The sequence below is a fragment of the Bufo bufo genome, chromosome 1, assembly GCF_905171765.1.
Source record: "Bufo bufo chromosome 1, aBufBuf1.1, whole genome shotgun sequence".
Lineage (NCBI taxonomy): Eukaryota > Metazoa > Chordata > Amphibia > Anura > Bufonidae > Bufo > Bufo bufo.
This window is the reverse complement of record NC_053389.1, coordinates 353133748-353158453: the sequence shown is the minus strand read 5'-3', so window position 1 is coordinate 353158453 and position 24706 is coordinate 353133748. Positions and strand designations below refer to the sequence as shown.

The following is a 24706-nucleotide window of genomic DNA, read 5'->3' as shown; positions in this document are numbered from 1 at the left end:
CAACCTCACTCATGTAGTTTCTAAACACTGTCCCTATTTCACTGGAAAATGGTGGAGACATAGCAGGCCGAGGCTTTTTATGGGGCTGTGACATCACAGGGGCTGGCTGATTGGCTGTCTTGCTGCATGCATGGCATTGTGGGTGATCCCTTGTTCCTGGGCTTCTTGCTTCCTCGTTCTAACATGTGCAGCAGCCATTTTAGAAAAAAATCTGATTTGTTACCATGAAGCGCAAGGAAATTCGACTTCCATACGAATAAAATATTTCCTGAAATCCAGATCGAATTCTACTTCGTCAAATTCGATTCGCTCATCTCTACAAATGAGCCTCTTGGAGCAACAGAGGTGTTGCCGTTACATCTAGATGCTCCGCTCTCTCTGCAACTGCTGCGTCCTGTGCACTTTAATTGACAGAGCTGGGTGTTATGTTTTCACTGTCTGGCCCTGTAATTAAAGTGCAGAGGGCGCAGCGGTTGAAGAGAGAGCAGACATTAGCCAGTTTCATAGGTACAAATCTGCTGACAGATCCTTAAGCTGTCTAGACTAAGTATACACTGCTTAACTATTAGACAGTACTAGTAAATCTGCACCAGTGGTGTGCCAAAATATTGCCAGAATTTTGGCATAAAGTTGTGGTCTAAAATAAACCAGCTAATTTGTAGTATAAACTTAGACTATACAGTCTTAAGATGCACCAAATTTATCCTCCAGCATCAGCTACTGTGATAAATCTAGCACACATTTAACCCGTAGGATACCAGCACCGTAGCTGTACGGCGCTGGGAATTGGGTTTAAAATACCAGCGCCGTAGAGCTACGGCGCTGTGTTCACCCGGTCCCTGAGAGAAATCGCTCGGTGACCGGGTGATGATGGATGCTCAGGACGGCAGGCAGCCATCTTCCCAGGGGGCAGAGGGAGGTTTTTCCGCCCCCCCTGCAACATGGATTGCTGCGATTGGCCGATTTCTGCAGACCGGCCAATCGAAGCTCCGGATGATTTTTTATTCATCCAGGAAGCTGCAGGGGGGTGGAACATAGTATGTACAGGGGTGACTGGTGCTGAACTGGTCAACTCAGCACCTGTCTCCCCTGGGTCAGGCAGGGGGCACTAGTGTTTGGCGTACCCTGCCAGTGCTGCTATTGGCTGGAACAATGCTCCAGCCAATGGCAGCGCTACATCTGCACAGAAAAGGGCAGATCCTCCCTGCATGCAGCCATTCTAGCTGGTGACTGCATGCAGAGTGGACCTGTGCCCCTCTGTGCTGTATCTGATCTGCTGGGATTTGTGGTTCCACACCACTGCTCTTTTCCTGTGATTCTATTTGCTGAAAAAAGAAGAAAAAAGAAGAAAATAAGAAGAACATCTGGAACTGCTGCAGTGATTTTTTTTTTACCATTTGCATCAGTTCCAGGTCCCTAAACCACCCTCCGTTCCTGTCCCTGCCCCCCCCTTCTCCCTGCCTCCCATCCCCTATTCTTTTTTTACGGACGCCAATTGGTCCGAGCGCTTTTTTGTTTTGTTTTTTATTCTTGTTTTTACAATTTTCGAGCTTTGCACAGCTTTTTCTGCGTGCGAGCTGTGACCACCAAGTGCTGTTCAGTACATACCTGCCTGATCAGCACCGGGGGATTATTTTTTGCGCTATTTTATAATTTTTTTTTTGCAATTATTTCTTTTTGGGTTAAAAAATAATAATCTGTAGTTAGGGGTTTATATAAATACGGTATATATAGAGCTCTATATTTCTATATATACAGATATAAGTGAAATTTCTAACCAGTGTTCACTTTTTAACCACTGTAGTGAGTATTTATACTACAGTTTTTGCACGCATTCACGATCTGTGTGTGTGAGTGTGTGCTGCAGAGCACCGATAACTAGTGTGCTCATTTAATTCTACACATTTTTATTTTATTTTTTTACATTTTTTTCTGTGAAGACCTGCAGTTAGTGGTAGGCAGTGATGGCCAGTTCGCAGTGTTCGCCAGTGAACACATGCGGGCTGCTATCTTGACAAATGCGGTCACCGGGAGCAGGCAGTTCTGATAAAGGCCCCCGGCGGCTGTTCTCGGAACTGCCTGCTCCCGGTGACCGCATTTGTTTCAGACCAGCTCCCGACACAGGCACAGGTAAGGGCTTACCTGTGCATCGCCGGACTTGTGAGTCAAGATGGCAGCCTGCATGTGTTCGCGGGTGAACACTTCGAACTGGCCATCACTGGTGGTAATTAGTTAGTTTTATATATATATATATATATATATATATATATATACATATATACACAGTCCTGATCAAAAGTTTAAGACCACTTGAAAAATGGCAAAAATTATATTTTACATTGTTGGATCTTAACAAGTCTTAACAAGGTTCCAAGTAGAGCTTCAACATGCAACCAGAAGAAATGAGAGTGAGACAAAAAAAATTTTGAGCATTCAATTAATTGAAAATAACGATTAAACTGAAACATGCTGTTTTTCAGCTGATCAAAAGTTTAGGACCACATGCCTTTAAAAGGACAAATCTGTGCAAAGATATCATTGTCATTTTCTGTCAGGTAGTCACACGTTGTGATGGCACAGGCAAAAAAACTCTCCCTTTTTGAACGTGGTTCGGGTTGTTGAACTGCATAAGCAGGGTCTCTCACAACGCGCCATCGCTGCTGAGGTGGGACGCAGTAAGACAGTCATTTGGAATTTCTTAAATGATCCTGAGGGTTATGGAACAAAAAAGTCAAGTGGAAGACCCAAAAAAATGTCATCAGCACTGAGCCGGAGGATCCAATTGGCTGTCCGTCAAGACACTGGACGATCCTCAACCCAAATTAAGACCCTTAATGGTGCTGACTGCAGCCCCATAACCATCAGATGGCATCTGAGACTGAAGGGCTTCAAAAACAAAAAACGTCTTCAAAGACCTCGTCTCCTTGAACGTCACAGAACTGCTCGTTTGGACTTTGCAAGAGAGCACCAAACATGGGACATTCAAAGGTGGAAGAAAGTTTTATTCTCTGATGAGAAAAAATTTAACCTTGATTGTCCTGATGGTTTCCAACGTTACTGGCATGACAAGCAGATCCCATCTGAGATGTTTTCTACGCGCCACAGTGGAGGGGGCGCCATAATGGTCTGGGGTGCTTTTTCCTTCAGTGGAACAATGGAGCTTCAGGAAGTGCAGGGGCGTCAAACGGCCGCTGGCTATGTCCAGATGTTGCAGAGAGCATTCCTCATAACTGAGGGCCCTCGTCTGTGTGGTAACGACTGGGTTTTTCAACAGGACAACGCTACAGTACACAATGGCCGCAGGACAAGGGACTTCTTCCAGGAGAATAACATCACTCTTTTGGCCCATTCTGCGGGGAACCCTGATCTAAATCCAATTTAGAACCTTTGGGGATGGATGGCAAGGAAAGTTTACAAAAATGGACAACAGTTCCAGACAGTAGATGGCCTTCGTGCGGCCGTCTTCACCACTTGGAGAAATGTTCCCACTCACCTCATGGAAACGCTTGCATCAAGCATGCCAAAACGAATTTTTGAAGTGATAAACAATAACGGCGGAGCTACTCATTACTGAGTTCCTGTTTGGAAATTGGATTTCTGTTTTGGGGGGTTTTAGTTGTTTTTTGGAGGTGTGGTCCTAAACTTTTGATCAGCTGAAAAACAGCCTGTTTCAGTTTATTCGTTGTTTTCATTAAATTGAATGCTCAAAAAATGTTTTGTCTCATTCCCATTTCTTCTTGTTGCATGTTGAAGCTCTACTTGGAACCTTTTTAAGATCCAGCCATGCTAAATATGATTTTTTTGCCATTTTTCAAGTGGTCTTAAACTTTTGATCAGGACTGTATATATATCTATATATATCTATATATATATATCATTTTCAGTTAGTGTCAGTTTAGTGTCAGTTTAGCATTTTGCACGAACACACATCTGCGTGCGTGCATTTTGAAAACACTGAGCACCGATCAGTAGTGTCCATTACTGATCGCGTCTGCTCATTTTTCACCGCTTTTTTTTGTGTGCAGAAGATACTTTTTTTTGTGCACAATTTTTTGCTAATTTTTTTTTCTCCTTTTCTCCTTCTCCCTTTTTTCTCCTAAATTTAATTTCCAATTTATTACAAGCCGCTTCACGTGTGAAAGCATCTCATACACACCCCACACTAAATAAAGTTTTACATATTTCACACGTTACACCCCAATAAAATAAAAATGGCCCATCCATCCCAACAAGTTTACTCAGCTGAAGAGGCATACGCCATGCTTGCTTCTGATACTAAGTCAGCCAGTGAGGGAGAAGAGGATGCCACTTTCCTCTACTCCTCTACTCCCTCCTCCTCATCATCATCCGGTGATGAGGGACCCTCTAGAAGGCGCCCCAGGGTAGCAGTGGAGAAAGCCCCCCAGAGTGACCCCATATGGACCCACCCCCTGAGGATTATCAGCCCCAAATTCTTGAGTTTGTGGGCAGCTCAGGAATTCAGATAGATTGTTTGGGTTTCACAGAAATTGCATTTTTTTAAATCTTTTTCTCTGAAGATTTAATAAATTTGATGGTAACCCAAACAAATTTATACGCCCCAGCAATTTATTTCCCAGAACTCTACAACACCATACGCTAGACCCCAAGGTTGGACCCCAGTAAATGCAGCAGAGATGATGACCTTTTGGGGGCTCTTGCTGCATACGGGCTTAGTAAAGAAAACCAAAGGTTAATCAGTATTGGAGTGCGGATGTCTTGTACCACACTCAATCTGTAATTAATTTGTTATATTTATCTTTGCCTTTTAGAACAACAATTTTTTTTAAAAAAAAACATTTCTTTTGGATGGAGATCCTTGAACTGGCCCTCTTTGATGATGATGATACCGAGCTGCAACATCAACAGTCTTCTCGCTGCGTATTTCCAGATATGAATTTTTCTTTATCCGGCTACTCTTTCCTTAAAGAATTCCCCTATGGCTGCGTTATTTTCGGCAATTAGTTTGGCGATGCCGGCAGGGTATACTGACGTGTCCCCCTCTGACATATGCCATCTAGTGGACAGGATCCATCTCCGCAGAGTTGGTACCTTCTCCAGATGCTGATTTATGTAGGATTTACCTACTGCGGCTTAATATACTACATAGGAAAGCGTTTAGCCTATTGAATGTATGCACATACGGCACTTATGCAACCGTTGGGCAATGTTGCCCTCTATCAAGATGGTGCCTGTAGTGTAATTTTGATGGAGCGCATGCGTCACATGTAAGCGCTATGATGGATGATGACGCGGATCTGGTCATGCGCAGTGAGAGAATGGAGACGCTCAACGGAATACGATGGTGTATGCTGGCGCCATTACATCGAGAGGTGCGACTTCGTTGATCTTCATCTAATATATGTATGCACTTTAATATACACTTATATTATTTATATATTACATGTCTATATGATCGATGACCAGGGACTATGTTCTTGTGATGCGGATCTCTTAAGCACATGTCACTTTACGCACATGCACTTTTGTTTATATGTACCATATGTATCCAATTTAATCATGATTGTAATCACAGTATGATTGGCCAGTCACTTGAGACTTGCCTTTATATGATTGTTATTTTCACTGTTTCTATGCTGGAAGAAGGCTCTTGTGAGCCGAAACGTCGCAAAGTTGCCAAAGTTATGGGTGAATAAAGCTCCACTGATTTTTCACTTTATCTGGAGTGCAGTCCTATCTTTTTCAAGTCGTATTGTTGGGGTATTGCCGCTGCCCTTGGGGATTTTGCACCCGACTCTTGGTGGTGCTCCCGCTGGATTTTCTTCAATTTATATCGGCACCGTGGGTGAGCACACCTGAAAATTCTTTGAACATGTCTTCTAATGATACACCCTATGGCGGCACATATACTGCTGAGGAGGTCGAGCAAATCATGCGGGGGATTGAAAGCGACGCTTCTTTTCTACAGGCTCCTAATTTAAAAGAACTCAAACGCAAGTATATTATTCTGTCCAGACGTCTTATTGCCATGAAACTGCATATGGCCACATTGGGACAATATTACAAAGATAAGAAGATACCTAGGGGCATGCGCTCCAATTTACGTCCTAATCTTTTTCCAACAAATGATTTATTTTGCAAAAGATTTGAAACATTGTCTAACAGATATTCATTGGACTATATCTTGCTAAATATTGAATTTTTACAAGTAGAGGTAGTAACACTTTCTGAGGATTTGCTTGAGGTGGAACGTTTATTACAAACATTTTTGTCGGATGATGAATTTTTACAATATAAAGATGAAATGAAAAGTCAATTAGCAAAATTGCAAGCTGAATTAGAAGAAGGTAAAAGGAACAAATGGGTACGTGATGCCGAAGATTATAGAAAAGGAGATATTTATAAGTGGCACTCAGATTCCTCTACCAATGGCTTTAACCGTGATAATAAGAAAAAGAGAAAGAACACTCAACCGTCTGCAGATGAAGATAATGCTGTTTTTTTAGGGAACAGCTTGGATATCAAAAAAAGAAAAAGAAAAAGAACCAGAAGAGGTGGCTACAGATATAGAAGGGGGAATAAAACAACGTTACAACAGGACCAGGCTGCAGTCGACGAAGGCATCGACATACAGAAAGAGGCCATAGTTTTCAACTTATCCTCTGTGGAACTGACTGATGCTCAACATAGCGTTTTGTCCAAAGGACTCACATTTTGCCCCAGTTCCAAGGGTAACTGGTTTGACTTGGAAATTGATTTGAATTGTTTTTTTCGTTCTGTGAAGCTAAAAAGTTTTTTTAGGGGTACCACTCCAAGTTTACAAATATGCTCTAGTGAATTAACACTTAAAAAATTAGGCTTGACAAACAAGAGTTCTTTTTGTCCGATTGTTAATGAGCCAGCTATAGAGGCTTATATTGCTGCGGTCAAAAGGGATGTCAGAAATGTAAAAGCCTCATTGGGAGAATCTAACATATTGAATAAACCTAATTTGACTACAGCTGAAATTGAGGCTCTGTCGCAACTCAAAGACAACGCCCATATAACAATTAAACCCGCCGATAAGGGCGGGGGGGTAGTTGTACTTGATAGATCTAAATATATTAAAGAAAGTCAGCGTCAATTGGCAGACACTAATGTATATGGTATCCTACAGGGCGATCCCAAATTCAGCATTATGAATACTATTAAGAAGATTCTGTCTGATGCGGTGGTGGCGGGCACTATAGATGAAGATCTCAGGGAATATCTGGAGGTACCCTTTCCTGTTACCCCTGTAATATATATATTACCCAAAGTGCATAAAAGCCTTGTGGATCCTCCTAGCCGCCCCATCGTATCAGGCTCAGACTCTGTATTCAGTAGAATAGCCATCTTTTTGGACAAAATGCTCAGGGACTTCTCAACGGCAGGGAAATCTTACATTAAAGACACAGGTGATTTTCTAGAACAGTTGAGATCAGTGGATTGCAGCAATGTTAATTCTCTATTTCTTGTGTCCTTTGATGTAGTATCGTTGTACACATCAATAGGACATAGGAAAGGTATTATAGCGGTCAACAAATATCTTGATGGTACAGACATCTCTACTGAGACAAAATGTTTCATTAATTCCCTTCTAAAATTGATACTTGAAAATAATTATTTTTTGTTCCAAGACACCTTTTTTAATCAAAAACGCGGCGTTGCGATGGGGTCAAATGTGGCCCCAACGTACGCAAATATCTATATGCGCCATGTGGAGGAGGACCTCATCTATGTATCGCACCACTTTCAACATGTTTTGAGGTGGTGGAGGTACATAGATGACGTCTTCCTCCTATGGACTGGCACCGAAACACAGTTGGTTGAATTTCATGACTATCTTAATAGTATAGATATTGATCTTCAGTATACTATATCTTATTCTAAAACTAATTTGTCATTTCTAGACACTAATGTGAAATTGAATGAAGATCATATTAGTACGGGTTTGTTTGTCAAATCGACAGATAGAAACACAATTCTTCGATTTGAAAGCAATCACCCACGCAGCCTGATCAAACATCTTCCTCAATCTCAATTTTTGAGGGCAAAACGAATTGTGTCGGACCACACTGAATTGCCAGCCACATTGGATATGATGGCTGACAAATTCAGAGAACGTGGCTATCCTCGCAAACTGCTGAATGAACAAAAAAGCAAAATTCTTGATATGTGTCCAGAACGTGTACAACCTACTCTCTCAAAAATTCAGAGAATACCTTTTATGTCCACATATTCTAATTACAGTGTAGAAATAGGACAGATCCTTAAAAAGAATTGGAATATTCTGAGTAGAGGAATAAAAGACGTCGCTGAATTTGAGAATCCTCCATTGTTATCGTATCGAAAAAATAAAAATATAGGAGATTATCTGGTGAAGGCAGATGTTGGTCCAAAAAGAAATGTCATTCAGCGACCGTTGACGCAGGCGGGACTGGGATGTTTCCCGTGTCTTAATTGCGTCAACTGTCGCTATATAAATAAATCAAAATCTTTTGTACATCCATCCACAGGAAGAGAATACCCTATTAAATATCATTTGACATGTTCCTCATCATATGTCATTTATGTTTTATCATGTCCCTGCAATCTAATATATGTAGGAGAAACTTCTACGGAATTGAAGGTCAGGTTAAATAACCATAGGAATTCAATTAGAAAAAGTCGCACCGATCTGCCGGTTTCCAGACATTTTGGATCCCTTCACCACGGTGAACGGGATCTAAGATGCTGGATAATCGACCATGTGGCAATGCCCAGGAGAGGTGGTGACCATTTGGCAATCTTGAAACAGCGAGAATTAAGATGGATATATACCTTGGACAGTCTACATCCTAATGGGCTTAATGCAGATTTTAGATGAGATGTCTGGCTTTGAGGTTTAGCTTGATCTTCCCTGCGTCTTTTGATCTTTCTCTTTGGTTGTATAAAAGTGCCTTGAAACGGTGATAACACACATTGATAATCATTGTGACACAGATTAATCAATCTGTAATTAATTTGTTATATTTATCTTTGCCTTTTAGAACAACAATTTTTTTTAAAAAAAAACATTTCTTTTGGATGGAGATCCTTGAACTGGCCCTCTTTGATGATGATGATACCGAGCTGCAACATCAACAGTCTTCTCGCTGCGTATTTCCAGATATGAATTTTTCTTTATCCGGCTACTCTTTCCTTAAAGAATTCCCCTATGGCTGCGTTATTTTCGGCAATTAGTTTGGCGATGCCGGCAGGGTATACTGACGTGTCCCCCTCTGACATATGCCATCTAGTGGACAGGATCCATCTCCGCAGAGTTGGTACCTTCTCCAGATGCTGATTTATGTAGGATTTACCTACTGCGGCTTAATATACTACATAGGAAAGCGTTTAGCCTATTGAATGTATGCACATACGGCACTTATGCAACCGTTGGGCAATGTTGCCCTCTATCAAGATGGTGCCTGTAGTGTAATTTTGATGGAGCGCATGCGTCACATGTAAGCGCTATGATGGATGATGACGCGGATCTGGTCATGCGCAGTGAGAGAATGGAGACGCTCAACGGAATACGATGGTGTATGCTGGCGCCATTACATCGAGAGGTGCGACTTCGTTGATCTTCATCTAATATATGTATGCACTTTAATATACACTTATATTATTTATATATTACATGTCTATATGATCGATGACCAGGGACTATGTTCTTGTGATGCGGATCTCTTAAGCACATGTCACTTTACGCACATGCACTTTTGTTTATATGTACCATATGTATCCAATTTAATCATGATTGTAATCACAGTATGATTGGCCAGTCACTTGAGACTTGCCTTTATATGATTGTTATTTTCACTGTTTCTATGCTGGAAGAAGGCTCTTGTGAGCCGAAACGTCGCAAAGTTGCCAAAGTTATGGGTGAATAAAGCTCCACTGATTTTTCACTTTATCTGGAGTGCAGTCCTATCTTTTTCAAGTTATATATATCTATATATATATCATTTTCAGTTAGTGTCAGTTTAGTGTCAGTTTAGCATTTTGCACGAACACACATCTGCGTGCGTGCATTTTGAAAACACTGAGCACCGATCAGTAGTGTCCATTACTGATCGCGTCTGCTCATTTTTCACCGCTTTTTTTTGTGCACAATTTTTTGCTAATTTTTTTTTCTCCTTTTCTCCTTCTCCCTTTTTTCTCCTAAATTTAATTTCCAATTTATTACAAGCCGCTTCACGTGTGAAAGCATCTCATACACACCCCACACTAAATAAAGTTTTACATATTTCACACGTTACACCCCAATAAAATAAAAATGGCCCATCCATCCCAACAAGTTTACTCAGCTGAAGAGGCATACGCCATGCTTGCTTCTGATACTAAGTCAGCCAGTGAGGGAGAAGAGGATGCCACTTTCCTCTACTCCTCTACTCCCTCCTCCTCATCATCATCCGGTGATGAGGGACCCTCTAGAAGGCGCCCCAGGGTAGCAGTGGAGAAAGCCCCCCAGAGTGACCCCATATGGACCCACCCCCTGAGGATTATCAGCCCCAAATTCTTGAGTTTGTGGGCAGCTCAGGAATTCAGATAGATTGTTTGGGTTTCACAGAAATTGCATTTTTTTAAATCTTTTTCTCTGAAGATTTAATAAATTTGATGGTAACCCAAACAAATTTATACGCCCCAGCAATTTATTTCCCAGAACTCCACAACACCATACGCTAGACCCCAAGGTTGGACCCCAGTAAATGCAGCAGAGATGATGACCTTTTGGGGGCTCTTGCTGCATACGGGCTTAGTAAAGAAAACCAAAGGTTAATCAGTATTGGAGTGCGGATGTCTTGTACCACACTCCAATTTACAGTAATGCCATTTTTGCATTACAACCATAATGCACAGTGCCCACCCCAGAATGACCCCGCATTTGACCATCTGTTCAAAATTAGGCCCATCCTTGACCACTTCAACATAAAGTTCTCAGAAGTGTACACCCCAGAACAGAATGTCTGCGTAGAGGAATCTCTATTACTTTTCAATGGGAGGGTGAGATTCCGCCATACATGCCCAGCAAGCGGGCAAGGTATGGAATAAAAATGTATAAAGTCTGTGAGAATAGCTCTGGGTAAACTCACAAGTTCCAGGTTTACGAAAGGAGGGACACCCGGATTGAACCCCCAGAATGCCCCCCTGTCCTAGGAGTTAGTGGGAAGATAGTGAAAAGCGAACCCAGAACTGTTGTGTGTTTTTTATAGGGCAGGGCAGCTGTAACCAACACCTCCAATCTCATCCCATTGATTGGACTCCAGTTGGCTGACACCTCAATCCAATTAGCTCTTGGAGATGTCATTAGTCTAGGGGTTCACATACTTTTTCCACCTGCACTGTGAATGTTTACATGGTGTGTTCAATTAAAACATTTAATTCTTTGTGTGTTATTAGTTTAAGCAGACTGTGATTGTCTATTGTTATGACTTAGATGAAGATCAGATCACATTTTGACCAATTTGTGCAGAAATCCGTATCATTCCAAAGGCTTCACATACTTTTTCTAGCAACTGTATCTATAGCCTTTATGCCTCATTAGCCCCTATTATCAGCCCTTATGCCTCATTAGCCCCCATTATGCATTTTATTAGCCCCCATTATGCCTCTCATTAGCCCCCATATGCTTTATTAGCCCCCATTATGCCTCTCATTAGCCCCCATTATGCCTCTCATTAGCCCCCATTATGCCTCTCATTAGCCCCCATTATGCCTCTCATTAGCCCCCATTATGCCCCCAGCAGCCAAATTTTTTATAAAATAAAAAAACACTTACCTCACTGCTTCTGGACAGCCGAGGACCAGGAAGCGGTAAGTACAGTGCGTTCACGGCTTCCTGGTCCTCTGGTACTAATGAGCGCTCATTAGTATTCGCCGGCTAGCGGGCTCAAGAGGCAGCTGCTGGAGGTGACATAACCTCAATTTTGAGGTTTGATTAGGGTGTGCCCAGGCACACCTGGCACACTCCGTGCGCACGCCTATGTCTAGAGGCCATCCAAGAACATTCCTACAATTTCAAGAGGTGGTGATAAAGGCTCTAATTTTTTCAAACCAAGCAATAAAAATAAAGTCCCAGTACTTCTGTAAGTTATCCTGCCCGAGTTGTACCAGGGCAACATTTCCCTGGTGAAGTCCCCCAAACAGCGAGAAAGGGAAGGACCCAAAAAAGATGCAGTGTGTGTTCCAAAAGGGGGATAAGGAAAGATACCATTCCAAAACTTGCCCTGAAAAACCTGGCCTGTGCGTCAAGGATTGTTTCAGAATCTATCACTCATCCATGGAATAATTTCATCCTTGATGTACCCTTTAATTTTACCGCCTTATAACTGATTTTGTCCACAGAGCTTACATATCCACTTTTCACCAACCACTACATATTAATTTCTGTAATACAACTGTTTGGTCAAAGGTGACCACTTAAAATGTTCGTACGGTAGTGCTCTTTCCAAAATGGGGTCACTTTGGGTTTTTAATTTCTGGGGACCTCAGGAATTTTTTAACATGCGACATGGCACCTAAAATCCATGTCTGTTTATTCAAGCCTGCAAAATCCATATTTTGCTCTTTGCTTCTAGAGTCCAGCTATGCGCCCATATGGCAGGCTACAAGCACATATGGGGTGCTGCCGTATTAAGGGGGGAATGGGTAACAAAATGCGGGGTGCATTTTGTCCTGTTACCCCTTCTGAAAGTAAAAAATGTGGGTGTAAAGCAACTTTTTCTGGAATAAAATGGTAATTTTTCATTTTCACAGCCAAGTATTTCCTAATTCTGTGAAACGCCTGATTGGTCAAAGTGCTCACTACACACCTTGAAATACTCCTTGAGGGATCTAGTTTCTGGAATAGGGTCACTTTTTGGGGGTTTCCACTGTAGGGGTTCCTAAGGGTGTCTTCATATGCAACATAGCTCCAAAAAGCCAATGCTGTAGAATCTGTCTTCAAAAAGCCCTCTGGTGCTCCTGTCCTTTTGAACCCTGTCATGTGCTCAAATTTCCGTTTTTGAGCACATGTGGGGTGTTGCCGTATTCAGCTGGAAATGGGTCTGCTGGATCAGGATTTTGTATACGATGTTTACATAATGTAATATCACTATAATATTTAATGATGTTAGTATGCAGTGTACAACACTAATATACATGAGGTGAATAACCTATATTTTATGATTGAATGAGTACTTGATATAGGATTGTTTAGTATATGGAATGATTAGTCACGGCACGGTCCAGGTTTAGATTTTTACTTAGGCTCCTTATAAGGAGCAATATGTCCCCCTTTCTTCATTCAATATACTGCCACTGAGGAAGAAACCCATGCGGTTTTGAAACGCGTCTGGCTAGAAAACTGCACCCCTGTTACAATTGGTGTAACATTTCTATTGAAAAGTGGAAAATTTGCAAGTGTGAAGCTAGACCATCGTAGTGGGGGCTGTGAGTGTCCGGAACCTTGTATTGCGCAGGTGCCCAGTACTGCTAACAACCAGAGATCACACGTGGAACAGTCAGCGCCCGGAAAGCCGCACTGCGCAGGCGCGCAGCGTCATTAGTAACTGGAGACTATTCGTGGAGCGGCCGATACCTGGACTGTATGCCAACAGACGTCACTGTGTAGATACTATCAACATCGGGCACGAAGCGCACAAGCGCTATAAAAGAAAACTACCCGTTACATTACAAAGGCGGCGAAGCGACTGGACACGTAAGTGGACTTGCGCTCTATTACTGTTAATCATTTAACGCACCTATCAGTGTGAATTGACACTGGACACTCACATATGCCCCATAGAACATTCCACCATCCTGTTGAAAATACATCAATTGAGAAAATTTAAAGGAAAACAACGTAGGGCTGCAGTCCAAATATTATAGAGTAGGCTGCGAGAGCTCCGCAGCTTAGTATAAAGGATGGACCGTGACTATTATAATTTTATTGCTATTTTAGATTCATAATTGTATTTTGATTTTATACTGCTATTTGGTGTGCTCATGTCAGCACACAATAGTGCATATCTTTATGTATGATTGGCCAATATCTGGCATAATTTTATAGGTTGGGATTAAATTTGATGTAATTGACTTCTTGTGAGCTGGTCATCTTTTTGTATATTTATTGTATAGCTATTGGATGGTAGCAGGCCATGCTATATTTTGGTGAGCTTCCCATAACTATTTTTTATATGGGGAATGTTGACTAATAACTATTTTATGAGGTATTATTATCTGTCTTAAAAGGAGAGAAATAAAAAATTTTAAAATTGTGAATTTTTCCAAATTTTTGGTAAATTTGGGATTTTTCATACATAAAGGTGTAATATATTGACTCAAATTTATGACTCTCATGAAGTACAATGTGTCACGAGAAAACAATCTCAGAACGGCTTGAATAAGTAAATGCGTTCCAAAGTTATTAGCACATAAAGTGACGCATGTCAGATTTGCTAAAATCGGCCTGGGATTTAAAGTGAAAAATTGCTTGGTACTGAAAGGGTTAACCTTCCAACCAGCCAACTGGGCAGGCGATCACTGAGAGCAAATTGGTCATTCCAGATAGTTGCCTCAACGTCAGAGAATGTGAGAGCAGCATATACGTACATAAAGCAATCACCTCCTCTGTATAGGGACAAGCAATCACCACTGCAATAGCTCATCCACATACAGATTCAAGGTTTCCAAGCAGCAGATGCCTCTTTACACAGGATGATTTTGGGTGCCACATTAACAATGCTTTCACTTGGTGATCTGTGCTACATTTATACGTATCAATTATCAGCAATGAGCATTAATAAGAACTTCATTCCCAATAATCGTCCCATGTAAAATTAGAAAGTCTGCCCCTTTGTGTGTGTTGTGAACTCAAAGATGCACATTTTCTGATCAAAATAGAGGAGAATTCTGGCTTAGATTGATTGTTCTGAGTTCATAGATATCCACTGAGAATGAATATACAGTATATTAAAGATACTACTACGGTTTCATGTTAAATGAGATTGCATTGCATGTCTTTTGTCACTTGACTACAATTCATTAATAACATTAAATAAAAGAAATTATATAGTAACCTGAAAAAATAATTCCACGTGTTGCTTGGGGGCATCTTCTTTGAGTACAGGGTAGGTACATTTACCCATCATGTCATATATGGCCTTAACTATATCCATCATTTCCTGTTTGAAAGAGACAAAGAAAAGTTATTTATATGCAAATAGAAAGCAATTTTTTTTCAGCTCACCTGCCAATACAAAGTGGTCTGTGGTCAGATGCACAGATCTCAGGGCTGGCTCCCAAGAAGTATCCATTTGTAATGTCAAAAAAGTTCAGCCCAGCAGTTCAAAATACAATTCGTTATTATACATACAGTAGGACACAAAAAAATAAAAAATTTCAAAGAATCTCCTATTAGTCTTCAGTGAAAAACGGCCGCAACACAGACACAACACGGATGTGTGTCAGTGATTTTCACGGACCCATAGACTTCAATGGGCGTGCTTGGTCTGCATCACGGATCAAGGTAGTGCATGTCCTCGTGATTTTTTTACTGACCCACGGTCATTAAAAAAATACTGAAATGTGAACAATGGGTACGTGTATTGTCCGCAGAAAATGCGGATAGCACATGTCAGTGAAAAACGGAAATGTGAATGAAGCCTTAGGGGTGGGTCAGTAAAAAAAATCGTGACATGCACTACGTTGATCCGTGATGCGGACCAAGCACGCCCATTGAAGTCTATGGGTCCGTGAAAATCACTGACACACATTCGTGTTGTGTCTGTGTTGCGGCCGTTTTTCACTGAAGACTAATAGGAAATTCTTTGGAAATTAATTTTCAGCTAAGCAACGTCAGTGAATTTCGGATTACACACAGATGGTAAAAACGGACACGCGGACCAACCATGGATCCTTCACGGACAGCTTCATAGATGAAACACATATGCTTTTTTTCACGGACGTGACACTGACACGGAAATGTGAATGAGGCCTTAGTCATAGCATAAAAATTACTGCACTCCAATATTTTTTTTATATCAATGCAAACAGGGAGAGGGGTGTTTCCACATGAGACAGGAGGTAGATAGAAGGATACACAGGTTTATGCAATCCAGTAATTGGCCCATACCTATAATAATACAACGCCTGATGAAGGGACTGGTGATGTCTCGAAAGCTCGCTATGTAACATCATTACTTCTATTTTTGCTAGCCATTAAAAGGTAACAAACCTGCAATACTCTTACTTTGTTTCTATTTATGAGAGCCCTAAACTAGTTTTCTAGTTGTCTAACACGGTACCAGACTTTTTCCTTTTTCTTATAATAATACATGCATGCATTATGTAAATGCATTATAAAAATAAGACAAATCTGTTTTGTAGGATTCCGTAAAACCTGCAATTTATTCATTTGTATCTCTGCTTTTTGTACCTCCTGTGAACAGCACTGGTACAGGAGGGAGGAGTTATCAGTCAGTGATTGATTGCATTGGTGTATAAGTGTGTATACCGAGATAGCTCTCAGTCACTGATAACACCTCCCTCCCGTCCCATACCAAGTCTATGGGCAGCATAACTGAACTTTCCTGATTCCCATTATGCAAGAGTCCAGTCCTGCATAACGGAAACCAGGACGGATCCGTTATGCTGCATATAGACTTCTATTATGATGGAATGCAAAACGATAGCTTTTAAGAGGCATTCCGTTTTGCTTTCTTTCATAATAGAAGTCTATTGGCAATCATAACGGATCCATTTGGTCGACAGAAGTTTGTTTTCCGTTTTGCATAACGTACGTCTTATGCTGTGAATTTATGTTCTGCTGTGAATTTACATTGCTATACAGAGATTTACGGGGTGTATTATTAGGAAATATATATATTATTAGGAAATATATGTTCGTCTTATTAGCTGTTCTTATTAGCCGTTCTATTTGTACAGCACGTCTTATTAGCCGTTCTGCGGTGAATTTACATTGCTATACAGTCATTTACGGGATGTATTAATAGGAAATATATGTAGGTCTTATTAGCCGTTCTGCAGGGAATTTACATTGCTATACAGCCATTTATGGAATGTATTAATAGGTAATATATGTACTTCTTATTAGCCGTTCTGCGGTGAAGTTACATTGTTCTACAGTCTTTTTTTGGGTGTATTGTGTGGAAACAAAAGTATGTTTTATTAGCCGTTCTGCGGTGGTTACATTGTTCTGCATCCTTTGTTAGGGTGTATTAGTGGAAAAAAAAGTACGTCTTTTTAGACGTTCTGCAGTGAACTTACATTGTTCTACAGTCTTTTTATGGGTGTATTAGGGGAAAAAAGAAGTACTGTACATCTTATTAGCCGTTCTGCGGTGAAGTTACATTGTTCTACAGTCTTTTTTTGGTGTATTAAGTTACTTTTCATTTAATTCTTTTATTTTGCAATCTGTCAGACAGACAAGTGACAGGCCCTTCAATGGGAACGGGCAGTGGCCAAAATGTTTCTGTCACAGGCATAAGTAGCAGCAGAAGAAGGGGGGGTGGCAACAGGAGTCGCAGCGAGAGGCCTGAGCACCCAGTGTCATCTAGCGGTCGTGGCTTGACCAGCAACCCAGCGGTGCTTGAATGGTTGACTCGGTCTTTGACTTGGTTGCAAGTGACATCAGACACCCCCAGCCAAGAGTCGGTGTTTTCCTCTGACTCGATGCTTAGTTGGCATGGCCCTGTGTCCCCAAATGTCCTCAACCTGCCTCTGTCCTTTTCTGCTCCCTCAGCGCGAGAAGTATTGTATGCTGTAGGCTCGGCTCCACTTTTCAGCGAGGATGAGCTACTAGAGGACAGTCTGCATCTACTGCCCAGACAAGATCTGGCGTAGACATCTGTCGCTTCCTCCGGTAGGCAGGCAAGTAGTGATGATGAGTCTCGCGTGAGAGCTGGTGTTGCGAAACCATTGAGGGGCACATCAGTGACGTGCATGTAGTGGATGATGATGTAGTGGATGATGATGTATCCGGTCGCACTTGGGAGCCAGGTGAAGAAGGGGCTTCATCATCATCAGGAGAAGTGTGTGGTGGCGACTGAGTCAGCAAGGTGGTAGCGTGGCTGTGAGTCAGCAGGGTGGCAGCAGTGAGAGGTCGGGAGCCAAACGTGCCCGGGGTAGCCCATCTACTTCGTAGGAGCCTACCTGCCCGGAAAGTAGTGGTGCAGTGGTTCACGGAGGCTGTGGTAGTGTCACGGAAGGTGTACAGGAAACAAGACAATGCAAAAGAATCTATGACTCACTGGATCCAAAACAAAGGAACAAAAGGGAGACCCCTGCATGAGACCTGGCACTCTCCCTGACTGCTCAGCCTATGCGAACACCCCAAAGGTGGATGGTCGCATATCCTCGTACCTCGACTATATGACACCTGAACACCCTACAATAGTGAGGGGACACGACCACCGGCTCCCTACACTAGACACGGAGGGAGTCAGGGTCATCTGGGATCCAGCAAACAGAAAATCACAAATAAATGTACAGCACTTATCTTGTAGAAGACTGGGAAATAGGAACAGCATGCACACACACTCCAGGAAGTTGTATAAGCCGCACACTAATGCATTATGGGGAGGAATTTAAAGGGATGCAATCAGTCCAACTACATGACAGCTGAGAGAGACTAACGAGATGAGGAACTGAAAACCAAAACAAAGAAAACTCAAGGAGGAGGTTCTGAAAGGCTTCTGTCAGAGCTTCTCAGCTGTCTGGTTGTGACAGTACCCCTCCCTCTACGAGTGGACTCCGGACACTCAGAGCCCACCTTCTCAGGATGGGACCTATGGAAAGCCCTGATAAGACGAGTGGCCTTAATGTCCGTCACTGGGACCCACATCCTCTCCTCAGGACCATAACCCTCCCAATGAACGAGGTACTGGAGAGAACCGCGGACAAGACGGGAATCCACAATTCTAGAGACCTGAAATTCAAGATTCCCATCAACCATAATCGGAGGAGGAGGCAAAGGCGAGGGTACAATGGGTTGAACATAAGGTTTCAATAAGGACTTATGAAAAACATTATGGATCTTCCAAGTCTGAGGAAGATCAAGACGGTAGGCAACAGGATTGATGACAGACAGGATCTTGTAAGGCCCAATAAACCTAGGACCCAACTTCCAGGAGGGAACCTTCAATTTGATATTCTTGGTAGACAACCACACCAGATCACCAACATTCAGGTCCGGACCAGGCACACGTCTCTTATCTGCCACACGCTTATATCTCTCACTCATGCTCTTTAGATTATCCTGAATCTTTTGCCAAATAGATGACAAAGACGAGGAGAATCTGTCCTCATCAGGTAAACCAGAAGACCCCTCTCCCGAGAATGTCCCAAACTGCGGATGAAACCCATATGCACCAAAAAATGGTCACTTATCAGAGGACTCCTGACGACGGTTATTTAAAGCAAACTCAGCAAGGGACAAAAAATAACACCAATCCTCCTGATTCTCCGCCACAAAACAGCGCAGATATGTCTCCAGATTATGATTGACGCGCTCTGTCTGGCCATTCGACTGCGGGTGGAAAGCAGAAGAGAATGACAACCGAACCCACAAGCGAGAACAGAAAGCCTTCCAGAAACAGGAAACAAACTGTGTGCCCCTATCAGAGACTATGTCTGAAGGAATACCATGCAATTTGACAATGTGATCAATAAATGCCTGCGCCAGCGTCTTAGCATTGGGCAAACCAGGAAAAGGGATGAAATGCACCATTTTGCTAAAACGGTCCACCACCACCAGAATCACAGTCTTCCCCGAGGAACGAGGCAGGTCCGTTATGAAGTCCATGGACAGATGTGTCCAAGGACGGGAAGGAATGGGTAAGGGAAGGAGAGGACCTGATGGCCGTGAATGAGGGACTTTGGCACGAGCGCAAGTCTCGCAGGCTGCCACAAAACCCTCAACCGACTTATGAAGCGCAGGCCACCAGAATCTCTGAGCGATGAGATCCAGTGTGGCTCTTGCCCCTGGGTGCCCAGCAAGGACCGTATCGTGGTGTTCCTTAAAAATCTTGTGTCTTAAAGCGAGAGGCACAAACAACCTCCCAGGAGGACAAAGATCAGGAGCCTCCGACTGGGCTGCCTGCACCTCTACCTCCAATTCAGGAAAAAGAGCAGAGACCACCACACCTTCAGCCAAAATGGGACCCGGGTCTTCAAAATTCCCACCTCCCGGAAAACAACGTGATAGGGCATCTGCCTTCACATTCTTAACCCCAGGGCGGAACGTGACAACAAAATTAAACCTTGAAAAGAACAAAGACCATCTGGCCTGTCTCGGGTTCAGACGCTTGGCTGACTCCAAGTAGGCCAGATTTTTATGGTCAGTAAACACGGTAATAGGGTGTCTGGCTCCCTCTAGCCAATGGCGCCATTCCTCAAAAGCCAACTTGATGGCCAACAATTCCCTATCTCCCACATCATAATTTCTCTCTGCGGAGGAGAGTTTCTTCGAGAAAAAGGCACACGGTCGCCATTTGGCAGGAGAGGAACCCTGAGACAAGACTGCACCCACACCCACCTCAGAAGCATCAACCTCAACTATGAAGGGTAAAGAAATATCAGGTTGTACCAGGATGGGAGCGGAAGCAAAACTCTCCTTGATATTAGAAAAGGCCTTACGCGCCTCTACTGACCAGGAAGAAAAATCTACCCCCTTTCTGGTCATATCAGTGAGTGGTTTAACAACAGAGGAATAATTCAAAATAAACTTCCTGTAATAATTGGCAAAGCCCAAAAAACGCATCAGCGCCTTCTGATTCTCAGGAAGCTCCCACTCAAGCACAGCGCGGACCTTCTCGGGGTCCATGCGAAAACCAGAAGCGGAGAGAAGAAACCCCAGAAATTGAATTTCTGGAACCGCAAACACACATTTTTCCAGTTTTGCGTATAATTTATTCTCCCACAGGATGAGCAAGACCTCACGTAAGTGTTCCTTATGAGTTTTGAAATCAGGAGAAAAAATCAAAATGTCATCCAAATACACTAATACAAATTTTCCCATTAAATGATAAAAAATGCTGTTCACGAAATGCTGAAAAACGGCTGGGGCATTCATCAAACCAAAAGGCATAACCAAATTCTCAAAATGACCCTCAGGGGTATTGAAGGCCGTCTTCCATTCGTCTCCTTCTCTGACCCTGACCAGGTTGTATGCCCCTATTAGGTCTAATTTGGAAAAGACTTTAGCCCCAACAACCTGGTTAAACAGGTCCGGGATCAGAGGAAGCGGATAAGGGTCACGAATAGTGATACTGTTCAGCTCCCTGAAATCCATACAAGGTCTTAAAGAACCATCTTTTTTCTTAACAAAGAAAAAAACAGCAGCAACAGGTGACTTCGAGGGTCGTATGTGTCCTTTTCTCAGACTCTCAGAGATATAAGCACGCATAGCGACCCTCTCAGGTTGGGAAAGATTGTATAAACGAGATTTAGGCAGCTTGGCGCCTGGGATGAGATTAATAGGGCAATCGTACTCCCTGTGCGGGGGCAAATCCTGAACTCCACTCTCAGAGAAGACATCCGAAATTCAGAGAGGAAAGGTGGTACAGTCTTAGTAGAAACCTCAGAAACAGATGTCGTGAGGCAATTCTCTCTGCAAAAGTCACTCCAACCATTTATTTGCCTCGCTTGCCAATCAATGGTGGGGTTATGTTTAGTGAGCCAGGGTAGCCCCAACACTAGAGGAGTAGGCAAACCGCTAAGGACGAAACATGACACATCCTCAACATGAGTATCACTCACAATTAAACGGATATTGTGAACTATGCCCTTTAATGATTTCTGAGAAAGTGGAGCGGAATCAATAGCAAAAACAGGAATATCCTTTCCCAAAGTGCATACCTGGAAACCATGAGTTATTGCAAATTGATTATCAATGAGATTGACAGCTGCTCCACTATCCACAAAAATCTTACAAAAAATGCTCTTGCTCTCTAGCGCCACCCTAGCAGGCAGGACAAAACGGGAACTACAAGCAAACGGAAAACCTTCAATTTCCGCCTCAACCCTGCCAATAGTAACAGACAGAACATTTTTAAAAGATTTTTTCCTTTTTGTTTCTTTATTACTCCCAGAAAACTGCCTGAATCTCCTAGAGGGACAAACATTTGCCAAATGATTTATACCTCCACAACAAAAACAAACCCTCCCATGCGGGCTGAATCTTCTATTGTCAGAGGCAATCAACCCCAGCTGCATGGGCTCCTGCTCAGAAGGGGCTGACAGCGACTGAGACCCCTGCGCACAGAAGGAGACCGGTGCACTGTCCCGGGACTGAGTATGACAGGAAGGAGAGATCTCTCCTCTCTCTCTAAGACGCCTGTCAATACGAACAGCCTGAGACATAGCAGAGTCCAAGGAGATAGGCCTCTCATGAAAGGCAAATGCATCTTTCAATCCCTCTGAAAGACCATGGCAAAATTGACTTCGGAGTGCAGCATCATTCCAACCAGTATCAGCTGCCCATCTCCGAAATTCTGAGCAGTATATCTCTGCGGATTGTTTACCCTGGCATAACAGACGTAGTCTAGACTCAGCCAGAGCAATACGATCCGGATCATCATATATCATCATCTGACCGAGGGCTAAAAAGAATTCATCCACTGAACGGAGGGGCCGTGCCCCCTCTGGCAGCGAAAAGGCCCAGGACTGAGCGTTACCCCTGAGCAGCGATATAATGATCCCCACCCTCCGTTCCTCATCACCAGAGGAATGGGGAAGAAGGCGAAAATGGAGTTTGCAAGCCTCTCTAAAACGCACAAAATTCTCACTACCCCCGGAGAACGTATCCGGAAGCGAGATCTTAGGCTCAGAACAAACTCCATGAACGCAAGCTGAACCGGTCACTTGAAACTGAGAAAAAGTCTTACGGAGATCAGCTACCTCCAATGAAAGACCCTGGAAGCGTTCAGCCAAAAGTGAAACCGGATCCATGCTTGAGACGGTTTTGGCGGCTTATAATGTCACGGAAGGTGTACAGGAAACAAGACAATGCAAAAGAATCTATGACTCACTGGATCCAAAACTAAGGAACAAAAGGGAGACCCCTGCATGAGACCTGGTACTCTCCCTGACTGCTCAGCCTATGCGAACACCCCAAAGGTGGATGGTCGCATATCCTCGTACCTCGACTATATGACACCTGAACACCCTACAATAGTGAGGGGACACGACCACCGGCTCCCTACACTAGACACGGAGGGAGTCAGGGTCATCTGGGATCCAGCAAACAGAAAATCACAAATAAATGTACAGCACTTATCTTGTAGAAGACTGGGAAATAGGAACAGCATGCACACACACTCCAGGAAGTTGTATAAGCCGCACACTAATGCATTATGGGGAGGAATTTAAAGGGATGCAATCAGTCCAACTACAGGACAGCTGAGAGAGACTAACGAGATGAGGAACTGAAAACCAAAACAAAGAAAACTCAAGGAGGAGGTTCTGAAAGGCTTCTGTCAGAGCTTCTCAGCTGTCTGGTTGTGACAGGTAGCTGGCCGTCAGTGCAGAGTGTTGGGGGGGAAATGGCATACTCGGCAGTGTGGCAGTTTTTGTTAAGCCGCTAGAGGAGATGAACATGACCATTTGCCGAATTTGTGGGCAGAAGGTGAAGCCTGGCCAGGGGGCCAATGTTGGCACCATGGCCCTGCGTCAACATAAGCAGCGTCACCATAAAGTGTCCTGGGTGAACCGTGGCTCCAATGTTGTGGTCCAGCCTGCCGCAGCAACTGCTGCATCACCCAGTGGCTCGCACCGGATTTCATGCAGTCATGGCTCCACCACCTCAACCGAAGGGAACTGTCTGTTCTTCCCATCATCTATCTACTGGTCCTGATGCTCCTGCTCCTTGTCAGTCATTTCATCAGCAATCGATCAACAAAGCGATTGCCAAGAGACAACAATAAGCGTGTGCTCATCCAACGGCACACAAGCCGAACGTGCTCCTGGCCATGTTGCTGATACTGCAGTCCCTCCCTTTCCAAGTGGTGGACTCTGCACCTTTCAGAGAACTGATGGCTTGTGCCGAGCCGAGGTGGAGAGTCCCAAGCAGGCAGTACCAACCCTGCACAACTATGTTGAACAGAAAGTGGGCCAGTTCTAGAGCCTGTCGGTGTCCGCAAAAGTGCACAGCAGCGCCGACATGTGGAGCTGTAACTATGGTCAAGGACAATATATGTCCTTTACGGCCCTCTGGGTAAATGTGGTTCCTGCTCAGCCACACCAGCAACTTGACCAGGTGACGCCGCTTCCGCCTCCACGTTCTCACGCTGTTGGCCCTGCGACACTGTCCGCCTCCTCATCCTCCACCATGTCCTCAGCCTCCACTGCAGGAACAATTCACAGGGCTCCTCCAGCATACCACATACCGCGTCCTTCATCAAGAAATTGAATCCTGGCTTTCTCCTCGACAACGCAAAATCAGAACCATGGTGAATGACAACGGGAATAACATGGTGTCGGCGCTGCATCAAGGAGGGCTAAGCCATACCCCCACATTCTCAATATGTTGGACCGATTATATGAACAGAGAAAGGCCATAAACGATTTATTGATGATACAGGCGGACAGAGGTAGTCCCCTGTGTAACTTCGATGTTAGCTAGTGGCAGCTCATGCGTGACACCTGCCGTTTGCTCGGGCCCTTTGAGGAGGCCACTTTATTT

General features: G+C 43.4%; 1 protein-coding gene across 1 annotated transcript in view; it reads right to left on the bottom strand.

Annotated features, from left to right (window-relative positions):
- Positions 1–24706, bottom strand: part of KCNIP1 (potassium voltage-gated channel interacting protein 1) — a 656186-nt gene that overhangs the window by 115356 nt on the left and 516124 nt on the right. The window contains exon 7 of the mRNA XM_040404788.1: positions 15084–15188. Coding sequence (XP_040260722.1) covers positions 15084–15188 — 105 coding nt within the window. The remainder of the gene's footprint in view (positions 1–15083; positions 15189–24706) is intronic.